The sequence below is a fragment of the Nerophis ophidion genome, linkage group LG12 (genome assembly GCF_033978795.1).
Source record: "Nerophis ophidion isolate RoL-2023_Sa linkage group LG12, RoL_Noph_v1.0, whole genome shotgun sequence".
NCBI lineage: Eukaryota > Metazoa > Chordata > Actinopteri > Syngnathiformes > Syngnathidae > Nerophis > Nerophis ophidion.
This window is the reverse complement of record NC_084622.1, coordinates 49,727,885-49,740,686: the sequence shown is the minus strand read 5'-3', so window position 1 is coordinate 49,740,686 and position 12,802 is coordinate 49,727,885. Positions and strand designations below refer to the sequence as shown.

Below are 12,802 nucleotides of genomic sequence, written 5' to 3'. Positions count from 1 at the left end.
TGTTTCTCGCCTTCCTCTCGGTCATATTTTCATAATAATGATCTTGCAGCAGCCAGCGTCATCTCACAAGACCCTCCGGTACCGTGAATGTCATTTAAGTGACGTCTTGGTGAAGATTGATGATCACTAATTTTTAGGTCTATTTTTTTTAAAAGCCTGGCTGGAGATCGACTGACACACCCCCCGCGGTCGACTGGTAGCTCGCGATCGACGTAATGGGCACCCCTGGCCTACAGCAATATTTTAATAACTGGTGATTTGAATTGTTTGAATTTATTCACACAGATGACTGGTCCTTAGCAGGTGTGTCCCATGTTGTTTACCTGGCTGTGTCTGACCACTACTGTGTGTTTTTTTAATATCAGCAGTCCCCACCAACAGAGTGAAAACAGTGAGGAAATGCTACCTAACTTCTGACGTGGCTGCAAATTTCATTGACATTTTATATTAGTTTTTAGACTTTAGTTATTATTCAGCGTAGGGGCTTCAAAGGTGGCATTTTTTCCCTCGATCCTAGTGCCATGTTTTGTTAGTCAATAACATTATGTGTGCATTAGTGTGTGTTTTCCTTATTTTCTTTTCTTTTTTTTTTTAAGCATTTTGTGTTGAAAAGCGCTATATAAAGAAAGTTTGATTGATTGACTATTAATCAAGGACACTTATTACTTACATCTATTTTATGTGCTTAAAAGCTGGCATCTAGTAACCCCGTTAAATTACTTTTAAAAAGCAAATTAGTTACTTTACCAAAAACCAATTGAAATACTAATGGAATTACTCCTTATTAGATGTATGTAATTGCTACAAAAAGTAATTAGTGCATTAGGTTTTTTTTAAACTTGCAAATATCTGACGTATGCATTTCAGAGATGTTAAATAAGAGCAGAGTCCGTGACTGTGTGCCTTTAAAAGGCAAGGCCTTTTGCCAAGTGACTGGAGGATGTTCCTGACAACATCACCTATTAAATATGTTTTGTTAACTGTTAGTTAATCAAGCTATTGAATGTGCGTCAATGGATGTGTCTCCATGTCCACAAACAGTGTATTGTAGGATTACAGTACATGATTATATGTTTATCACAGACGTTTGCTTAGAAGGTGGGCTGTGCGAGACCTTAACAAGTCCAGGCGGGAAGGAAAACTTGTAAATGTGGTACTAAAAAAAAAGCCAAACAGCTCTGCAGTCGACCGGGGTGGTGGTCCCTCTCTTTAAGAAGGGGGACCGGAGGGTGTGTTCCAACTATCGTGGGATCACACGCCTCAGCCTTCCCGGTAAGGTTTATTCAGGTGTACTGGAGAGGAGGCTACGCCGGATAGTCGAACCTCGGATTCAGGAGGAACAGTGTGGTTTTCGTCCTGGTCGTGGAACTGTGGACCAGCTCTATACTCTCGGCAGGGTTCTTGAGATGCATGGGAGTTTGCCCAACCAGTCTACATGTGCTTTGTGGACTTGGAGAAGGCATTCGACCGTGTCCCTCGGGGAGTCCTGTGGGGAGTGCTCAGAGAGTATGGGGTATCGGACTGTCTTATTGTGGCGGTCCGCTCCCTGTATGATCAGTGTCAGAGCTTGGTCCGCATTGCCGGGAGTAAGTCGAACACATTTCCAGTAAGGGTTGGACTCCGCCAAGGCTGTCCTTTGTCACCGATTCTGTTCATAACTTTTATGGACAGAATTTCTAGGCGCAGTCAAGGCGTTGAGGGGATCCGGTTTGGTGGCCGCGGGATTGGGTCTCTGCTTTTTGCAGATGATGTGGATCGGTTCGCAGCCGAGTGTGAAGCGACCGGAATGAGAATCAGCACCTCCAAGTCCGAGTCCATGGATCTTGCCCGGAAAAGGGTGGAGTGCCATCTCCGGGTTGGGGAGGAGACCCTGCCCCAAGTGGAGGAGTTCAAGTACCTAGGAGTCTTGTTGACGTGTGGGGGAAGAGTGGATAGTGAGATCGACAGGCGGATCGGTGCGGCGTCTTCAGTAATGTGAACGTTGTATCGATCCGTTGTGGCGAAGAAGGAGCTAAGCCGGAAGGCAAAGCTCTCAATTTACCGGTCGATCTACGTTCCCATCCTCACCTATGGTCATGAGCTTTGGGTCATGACTGAAAGGATAAGATCACGGGTACAAGCGGCCGAAATGAGTTTCCTCCGCCGGGTGGCGGGGCTCTCCCTTAGAGATAGGGTGAGAAGCTCTGTCATCCGGGAGGAACTCAAAGTAAAGCCGCTGCTTCTCCACATCGAGAGGAGCCAGATGAGGTGGCTCGGGCATCTGGTCAGGATGCCACCCGAACGCCTCCCTAGGGAGGTGTTTAGGGCACGTCCAGTCGGCAGGAGGCCACGGGGAAGACCCAGGACACGTTGGGAAGACTATGTCTCCCGGCTGGCCTGGGAAGGCCTCGGGATCCCCCGGGAAGAGCTAGATGAAGTGGCTGGGGAGAGGGAAGTCTGGGCTTCCCTGCTTAGGCTGTTGCGCCCGCGACCCGACCTCGGAGAAGCGGAAGATGATGGATGGATGGATGGATGAGGTCTGCAGTCTGGGTCACGCAGCATATTTCACTCTTTATCGTTGTCATGAGACTTACAGGTTGTAAGACACTGAAACTCTTTGCAAATAATTTTTTGTTTGACTGTTTGACTTGCCAGCTGGCTCATCCTTGCCTCTGCTTCGCTTTCATCAGTGCGAATGAAGTTGAAAGAATTTGGTAATTGATAATTACTGCTGTTTTTTTGTATGTGGTACTTTTGACAGCCATAAAATAATAAAACACTCATGAAATAAATACAAAAGTACCATATTTTCTGGACCTGAGGGTGCATCGGACTATAAGGCGCCCCCTTACAAAAGGCGCACCGGATTATAGGGTGCATTAAAGGGGTCATATTATGATTTTATTCTGAATTGAAAACATTTCCTTGTTGTCTAGAAAACATGTACTGGTGGTTTTTTGGCGTAAATGTTGCAGAGATTACGTTTTACAGATCATTTTCATGTCGCTTTCTGACAGTCGCGTCAAGATTTATTTTACGTGGCTCACCTTCGGCAGCGTCTTCTCTCCGTCATCTTTGTTGTAGCGGTGTAGCGTGCAAGGAAGGGAGCGGAAGAAGTGTCAAAAGATGGAGCTAACTGTTTTAATGCCATTCAGACTTTACTTGACTCAACAATGGAGCAGCATTTCCTTATCTGTGGCTCACAAGTGCAACAACGCCGGAAATGTGTCCCGTGAAAAACTGTCCGACCGGAACTCTAATAAATTAAGTTTTGTGGGTGATTTATGTAAACTCACTACACTGGTAGTTTTTAGCGCTTTCATAGCGAGCTATAAAAAGGTACAACTTTACGCTACTTTGTATTAGAAATGGCAACAGATGAGGATGAATGTCCCATAACAAGAAGATAAATTGTAAATGGTTTGTAATTGTATTGTGCTTTTCTACCTTTTTTTAAGGAACTCAAAGCGCTTTGACACTATTTCCACATTCACACACTGATGGCGGGAGCTGCCATGCAAGGCGCTAACCAGGACCCATCAGGGGCAAGGGTGAAGTGTCTTGCCCAAGGACACAAAGGACGTGACTACGATGGTAGAAGGTGGGGATTGAACCAGTTATCCCCAGATTGCTAGCACAGCCACTCTCCCAACTGCGCCACGCTCTCATTAAAGAAGAAGAAGAAGCTTATCGACTACAAAATGGGCACGGACAACAGTGGCCTGTGCAAATTTTCAGGACTTAAGCATATCTCAAATACACATCAGCAGGTACCAGAAGGTAAGAAAAGTTGGTTTTGCATAATATTGTGAAACAAAACGCCATATAATATATGAATAATAAATGGGTTGTACTTGTATAGCTCTTTTCTACCTTCAAGGTACTCAAAGCGCTTTGACACTACTTCCACATTTACCCATTCATACACTGATGGAGGGAGCTGCCATGCAAGGCGCTGACCAGCACCCATCAGGAGCAAGGGTGAAGTGTCTTGCTCAGGACACAACGAGGTTGGTACTAGCTGGGGATTGAACCAGGTACCCTCGGGTTGCGCACGGCCACTCTCCCAGTGCGCCATGCCGTCCCTGCTAATGGGTGCCATTTTGCGGTCCTTACACACACACACACACACACAATAGCAATACTTGTATATCTAACTACGGTAGCCGTAATGAGCCGATAATCCGTCAAGCGGTACGGGTTCAAAGACATACTAAACATTTTGACACATTTTTGAGTGCTGTGTGTAATGTTCTTTATTTTCAATATGAAGTGAATTGTGAATTATATTTATATAGCGCTTTTTCTCTAGTGACTCAAAGCGCTTTACATGGTGAAACCCAATATCTAAGTTACATTTAAACCAGTGTGGGTGGCACTGGGAGCAGGTGGGTAAAGTGTCTTGCCCAAGGACACAACGGCAGTGACTAGGATGGCGGATGCGGGAATCGAACCTGCAACCCTCAAGTTGCAGGCACGGCCGCTCTACCAACCGAGCTACATCCTGTTGGTAAATGGAACATTTAAAGTTGTGGTGTTGTTTACCAGTGTCATATTGCAGTCTACACGTATTTCTTGTGTGCGATTGCCATCTACTGGTCACACTTATCATTACACCATGTACCAAATAAAATTGCCTCGAGGTCGGTTAGCAAAACGAGAATTATTCCGTACATTAGGTGCACCGGGTTATAAGGCACATTTTTGAGTAAATGAAAGGATTTTAAGTGCACCCTATAGTCCGAAAAATACGGTAGTTTAGTCTCTATTATTATTAAGGATGTTGTTTTGCTCCGAATATATGGATGAAAAAGACACATTCATCCAAACTAATTCTAATTTCTAAATGTTTATTTGCATTTTACAATGAAAGTCATGGTCCAAAATAGTATTAAATGCTTTTTATTTTATTTTTTTGAAGCACAGATTAATTAAATTAGTTGAATTTGTGTTGATATGGTAACTGCTATGGCTACGTGTGTCAATATACAATAGGAGTGTAATGGGACGCCATCGTCACAGTTTGGCACATACCTACTAATAAAGTTAATTTCTGATTTGGTAACCATTGCCCGGTTAAAATAGAATCTCATTTGGCTCCCTATGTTTTTTTGTCATTTTAGAACTTTTTCAAAGCTTCTTTTTAGTTATTCGCTTGGCAATCTATATGTTTTTAAGTCTGATTTTCGAGCATGTTGTTAAGAATTAAGACACTACTGTTTTACTTATAAGGAAATGACAATACAATAAATGGGCAACGTAACATCGCAGATCTTTGAATTAGTAGCATATGCAGAAAAATCATCAGAAATGTGTCCTGTAGGTTAATAAATCTAGTCATCATGTAAATGTATAAGCAATTTTGCATGATGGATGCCTACCTGTAGAGCAGACAAAAGGACCTCAAACCCATTGGAGGAGGTTGGGGAGGCTGACATGCTTGGTTGACCTGTACCAGTTGTCCAGACAAAAATGAGAGCAGAGAGGCAAAAGAAAAATGTTAAAAAGGTATCAACAAAGCAGAGATGGAGAGTAAGTGAAATGTCCGTCTTCACTCGTACACACAACTGTCAGACATAAAGCATCTGTTTCCCTGTTTTATGAAGAGAGAGAGCGAGAGAAAGATTCAGAGAGTTCCAGAGCACCTCCTCCGATCTTCACTGGAACGATCTTAAGTTTTATTTTTGTAATTTTAAACTGAGCTTTCTTTTACCACCACTGGAGGAACGTGTAATTTTGGGAGGTACACATAATATAGAAAAGTCGTTATGTTTTTGCAAAGTGGATTGACTGTGCATTGCGTGTTTCTGTGAATATACATGCTTGTGTGCGTGCACTGTAACTCTATCCCTCCAGGATAAAGAGCTCTAGAAAGAATTTGCGCTGTGGTGTTGAGAAGTCTGCCACTAAAAAAAGGCTTTGACAAGACCAGTTGGGCAGCTGCAGACCAAACTATATTCAGTAGTGGGATTCATTCAGAGAGGATTAATGGCTAAGTAGTCCTGTTTGACAACGGCAACCACATACACACACACACGTGCACCAAACATAGGGCCTGATCTACTAACATCCAAATAACACGTGCTAAACAATGTGTGCAAACGATAAACTTGTGTCTACATTAGGGGCTACTAAGACTATGTGCATCGTTGATAACAAATGCAAGACTGGTACATAACTCCATATCTAAATGAGGTTTCTGCATGCTGTCACCATGGAGACACTCATTTCCCTGACCATTATGATATCATGTGCTCCAACGATCCAACCTGTGCAGTTTTGTTGCGTAGTGGAATATGCAGCACACAGCACCTTTTTAGGACAATATACTGTCGACGTGCTATCTAGACAACAGAACCTATTTTAAGCACACTAAAGCGCTTTGGGAGGGACCGGTGTTGTGATTCTGATCCAGAAATTAGTGCAAAAATGCGTGTTGCAGGATTTCTTTTTATATTTATATAAATATGTATATACAAATACATATGAAAAATAACGCCATTTAAAAAAAACACAAAAACAAATCAGTCTAAGCCACCAAGCAGCTATAAAATCATGAATGGATATTCAGCTGAATAGTCGATATGCGTATAGTATTTTTAGTTTTAACAGTTCCAATGTGTTGACAAACACACACACGGCGCACAGTTTTCTATCCATCGTAATGGCTTCCTTTCTCTCAGCCATTTGTGCATAACTTTGCCAGTTTGCACAAACATTCCAGACATACTAAATATAGATGTAAAACAGCTTCAGTTTTAATCAATCACAATGAGAGTGCTAAATTATATTTGAGTCTCCACCGCCCGGTATTTTGGGCGTTCTGATAATCAGCATATATTCAACGAAATGAAGGCACACACGCTAAATCGTGTTATTATTCTGCTCATTAAAGATGCGCAAGCTACACAAGTTAAGTAGATCAGCATTGTGTGTGCTATCAAATATGCACGTGTTTTAATACATGTTAGAAGGGATTTGCGGTGCTAGGTACTAGCTAGCAATTAACAGCGCTAGCTAGCGTCTTCAGGAAATTAGCACTATCAGTCCGTGAGTTGAATGCAATTGTGGTTATCAATGTTACTTTGGAGTCACATGTTAATGTGCAGATCATTTCCCCAAGATGCAGAGGGAACTCCTGAGAAATCGTACAGGTAGGAAAATTATTTATTTTCCATAAATCAGTCCGTAATAAAAAAAATACAGGAAAGCGTACCGATAGCAAAGGAAGCTGAGGAAAACAGCTAAAGAGAAAGTTTAGCATAGAAACATGGATCAAAACGTAACTTGTTGCATAACGCAAGCAAAACCGCCAGAGGGAGTATGGCGACAGGCAGGAATAAATAGCTCTCTGAACGTACCGAACACTAATAAGAGGCAGGTGAAAATAATCAGCACCCATGGCAACCAAAAAAATGAAAAATAACATAAGGGAGTCTTTAACTAAACAAAACATGATCCGGGCAATGGATGATCATGATTAATCACCATTTAGCAATATTTAAAAACAGGGGCCTCAAACTCAATTTACCTGGGGGCCACTGGATGCAGAGTCTGGGCCGCAAAAAAAGATTTCTTAAAAATGCGTTCATAACTTTTATGGACAGAATTTCTAGGCGCAGTCAAGGCGTTGAGGGGTTCCGGTTTGGTGACCGCAGGATTAGGTCTCTGCTTTTTGCAGATGTGGTCCTGATGGCTTCATCTGGCCAGAATCTTCAGCTCTTACTGGATCGGTTTGCAGCCAAGTGTGAAGCGACCGGAATGAGAATCAGCACCTCCAAGTCAGAGTCCATGGTTCTCGCCCGGAAAAGGGTGGAATGCCATCTCCGGGTTGGGGAGGAGACCCTGCCCCAAGTGGAGGAGTTCAAGTTCCTAGGAGTCTTGTTCACGAGTGAGGGAAGAGTGAATCGTGAGATCGACAGGCGGATCGGTGCGGCATCTTCAGTAATGCGGACGTTGTACCGATCCGTTGTGGTGAAGAATGAGCTGAGCCGGAAGGCAAAGCTCTCAATTTACCGGTCGATCTACGTTCCCATCCTCACCTATGGTCATGACCGAAAAGATAAGATCACGGGTACAAGCGGCCCAAATGAGTTTCCTCCGCTGTGTGGCGGGGCTCTCCCTTAGAGATAGGGTGAGAAGCTCTGCCATCCGGGAGGAACTCAAAGTAAAGCCGCTGCTCCTTCACATCGAGTGGAGCCAAATGGAGGTGGTTCGGGCATCTGGTCAGGATGCCACCCGAACGCCTCCCTAGGGAGGTGTTTAGGGCACGTCCAACCGGTAGGAGGCCACGGGGAAGACCCAGGACATGTTGGGAAGACTATGTCTCCCGGCTGGCCTGGGAACGCCCCGGGATCCCCCGGGAAGAGCTAGACGAAGTGGCTGGGGAAAGGGAAGTCTGGGTTTCCCTGCTTAGGTTGTTGCCCCCGTGACCCGACCTCCGATAAGCGGGAGAAGATGGATGGATGGGTTTTTGCATACTCCTCAGCATGTCTAGTTGTATAATGACGTTTCAAATTGTATTCCTTGTGCACCGCAACTTTCTCTGTGCAAATAAGACACGTCAGGGTGTCCCTGTGCTCAACAAAGAAATATTGCATCTTTTCCTGGAATTGTCTTTGCTCATCACAAACCTTTCTCTTCACTGCAAGCTTTGAAAAAGACATGTTTGCGGTTGTGGAATATATTTATATTTAGCCGATGCACGGAGAATAATGTTATTTCCGCAATGTGTGTCGTTCCGCTTTTCCTCCCTACAGCAACACGGCGGTCGGCGGATAACAGCCGGGAAAGTACCGGGATAGCGAGCGCAAAAAAGTGACGGCTCCCGGAGTGTTATCTGGCGTCATATAGAAATATATGTAGTGTTCATCGTGTGAGGCAATGCATACTAAAAAATTTAAAAAACAAATAACGGTTTGAATTGGTCCAGGTTATCGGGGACTGTTATTACTGACGGACAGGTGTCGGGGTGTGACTGCGGTCAGGCACGTAAAAAAAACCCTTGTCTCCATGGCAACATATCTGCCGCTTTTCCACTAACACAGGGGTAGGCAACCCAATACGTAGAAAGAGCCATTTTGGACCCAAATAACACAACGCTGTCAAGCTGCATTCATATAAAACTTGCGGGACGCACTAACATTAAACTTTCATATTAAGGTGGGGGCCGCAAAAAACGTCTTGAAACTAACGCTAACCATCTGGAGTTTTACCGCAGTTTTTCATTCATACCAATACATTTTACATCCCTAATATAAACATATGATGAACATAATACAAAAATGTTTATTGTACGGTGGTAGCTTTACTTATGAATACGCCCAACTTACCATTATTGGAAAAAACAAGCTTTATCTCAGCCTTTTGTTATGCTTTAAGTTGCGAGCATAAACGTCAGTTATGAGCCTCCCCACCGCTAGTTGCCATAGCGATTGTCAGAATAGATTCTGTAAGGTCCGCCCCCAAAACAATTTGTCTTGCTCTATAGCAGGGGTGCCCATTACGTCGATCGCGAGCTACCAGTCGACCGCGGGGGGTGTGTCAGTCGATCTCCAGCCAGGCTTTTAAAAAAAATAGACCTAAAAATTAGTGATCATCAATCTTCACCAAGACGTCACTTAAATGACATTCACGGTACCGGAGGGTCTTGTGAGATGACGCTGGCTGCTGCAAGATCATTATTATGAAAATATGACCGAGAGGAAGGCGAGAAACACTTTTTATTTCTACAGACTCTCTCGCGCCGTACCTTCCGTCAAAACTCTAAAGGCCGACTGCACATTTCCTATCTTCACAATAAAAGCCCTGCTTCATGCTGCCTGCGCTAACTAAATACAGAGTCTGGGAAAACTGGCGTGCACAAGCGATCCCTCGGAAAGCTGGCGTGCACAAGTGATGTGCACGCCAGCTTTCTGAGGGATCGCAGAAAAATAGGAAGATTAGAGTTGGTAGACTGTAAGAATATAGCTTTATGAACTGAAAGGTGTTGAAAGAGAAAGCTAATAAAATAATCTATGAGATGCTTTCATGCCCTCGGTTTTGAAGTTTTTTCTTTTTCATTTTCCTCTTGATGCGGGTCAGACTCTGTCTCGTACATATACGTTTGGATGCTTAAATGCTCCATTTCTAGCATATATTGTAGTTCTGACTTGACTGAGACAATTATAAAAACAGTTCACAGAAGCATACTACTTAAGTGACTGATAGAAGATCTGACGCTGATATGATGAACCTGCATGGAAAGATCACATCCTTATCATTCTAAGATTCGGCTACGTTATACATGTCCATGGAATAATGCCGGGCCCTGGCCCACCTCTTTTAATCATGCCAAAAGAGGGGAAATGGGCCATGAATTCACACTAATCAAACAGTTCAGACTTCAGGTGTGAAGTTTTTGTGCATCTGTATTCGTTTAGGTCATGGCTATTCAACTACAATTTTTGGGGGGCCACATTTCTAGTAAGCTAAGGCCACATTTCATGTAAGCTAAGGACCTTCCCGGTCCTAGTCGGCCAGTCGAGGCTTTGATCTGGAGGATCAAATTTCTCCCTTTATTATCAGTTTTATTTTGTATATTCTGGAGACGCAGTGTCTTCTACAGTAAACATTTGATTTTGGTCGTGTGACAATATGTCACTTCACATCTGGTTTTGTTTCCTTAATTTGTGTTTATTTCCTGTCAGCGCTTTAATTTTTGTTCAATTTCCTGTATGTCTCCCTGAGCGCTTGTTTCCTTCGCCTGTCCCTGATTGGCAGCCTGGCACACATGGTTGCAGTTGCCAATCTAGTTGCTATTTATGCCTGCCTCGCCTGTTCATTAGGGCTCGAGCATTGTTTCTATGTGAAATGTTACTGACTTGTGATTTCGTGCACATCCTTGCTGGCCTTTTTATGTGCTGGATTGAATAGTCTTTGACAGGTCTATTTAAAATTTGAGTTACAAAAGCGCTCTGCTGTTCTTTCCGGACCTTCTGAAAACCTAGTCAATGATCATTTCTGACAGCCCTCTAGTGCAGGGGTGCCCATTACGTCGATCGCGAGCTAGCAGTCGACCGCGGGTGGTGTGTCAGTCGATCTCCAGCCAGGCTTTTAAAAAAAAATAAACCTAAAAATTAGTGATCATCAATCTTCACGAAGACGTCACTTAAATGACATTCACGGTACCGGAGGGTCTTGTGAGATGACGCTGGCTGCTGCAAGATGATTATTATGGAAATATGACCGAGAGGAAGGCGAGAAACACTTTTTATTTCAACAGACTCTCGCGCCGTACCTTCCGTCAAAACTCTAAAGGCCGACTGCACATTTCCTATCTTCACAACAAAAGCCCTGCTTCATGCTGCCTGCGTTAACTAAATACAGAGTCTCGGAAAACTGGCATGCACAAGCGATCCCTCAGAAAGCTGGCGTGCACATCACTTGTGCACGCCAGCTTTCCGAGACTCTTATTTTGTTAGCGCAGGCAGCATGAAGCAGGGCTTTTATTGTGAAGATAGGAAATGTGCAGTCGGCCTTTAGAGTTTTGACGGAAGGAACGGTGCGAAAGTCTGTTGAAATAAAAAGTGTTTCTCGCCTTCCTCTCTGTCATTTTTTCATAATAATGAACTGGCAGCAGCCAGCGTCATCTCACAAGACCCTCAGGTGCCGTGAATGTCAATCAAGCAAGCTACGGAATTTGCTGCCAATGTTTTTCTTGTAAAGTGTATGGAAGCTGGATGAATTAGATGCCAAAAACCAACCACTTTCATGTGGTATTGTACAGAAAGGACAACTTTTTTTCTCCTCCATTTGAAAATGTGGGCGTTATCATTAGTCTGATTCCAATCAATGCAAGTCATCAGAATCAGGTAATACACCAACTTATATTCTTGTCTTTGTGAAAGAAAGACATCTATATGTGTTACAGATGCTTGTATTATCATTAAACACATTTAACTTTTTTACAAAAATGTCTCATAAATAAATAAATATGATATATATAAATGAGGTAGATCCCCTTGAGTTGGTCAATTGAAAAGTAGCTCGCCTGCAGAAAAAGTGTAGGCACCCCTGCTCTATAGCATTGGCCTATAGCTAGAGATCGACATCACTTTTTTCCAACCTTTGTAACGGAGAACGTGAGTGTGAAGTACAAGTGGATGACATTCATTGAATTGAACAAAGAAATACCGTATTTCCTTGAATTGCTGCCAGGCCGTACTCACTCCCCAAATTTATTAGCGCATGTTTACTTTTACCGCCGGGTCAAATTCGTGACATCACGACGGATGCTTCTCCTGTCATCTTTTTCGAAATGGCGAAGGAGTTTCTTTTGTTGCTTTTACTATGTGTAAACCAGGGGTCTTGTTCCACAGCCATACAGATCACACTGATGGTTGTGATATCAAACAACTTTAACACTCTAATATGCGCCACACTTTGAACCCACATTAAACAAAAATGACAAACACATTTCTGGAGAACATCGGCTCTGTAACACATAAACGCAACATAACACTTACCCAGAATGCCATGCATCTATGACCCTTGGCTATATTATACACCCCTCGGTCTGTGCGTCAGTTGAGGTGGGCGGGGTTGGGGGCACGTGTATAATACAGCCAAGAGTCATGGATACAAAGCATTCTGGGTAAGTGTTATGTTCCGTTTATAATGTGTTACAGAGCCGATGTTCTCCAGAAATGTGTTTGGTGTGGGTTCACAGAGTGTGCCACATATTAGCAAGCGTGTTAAAGTTGTTTATATCACAACCATCAGTGTAGAAGGTATGGCTGTAAACCAAGTATGCATTGCAATCTCATGTGAGATGCAGCAAAAT

At 43.4% G+C, this 12,802-nt stretch overlaps 1 protein-coding gene across 2 annotated transcripts in view; it reads right to left on the bottom strand.

Annotated features, from left to right (window-relative positions):
• LOC133563518 (cytosolic carboxypeptidase 4) overlaps positions 1-12,802 on the bottom strand; it is a 199,740-nt gene that overhangs the window by 168,283 nt on the left and 18,655 nt on the right. For both annotated transcript variants that reach the window (XM_061917681.1, XM_061917680.1), the window contains exon 2: positions 5,361-5,428. In XM_061917681.1, the coding sequence (XP_061773665.1) occupies positions 5,361-5,428 (68 nt within the window). The remainder of the gene's footprint in view (positions 1-5,360; positions 5,429-12,802) is intronic.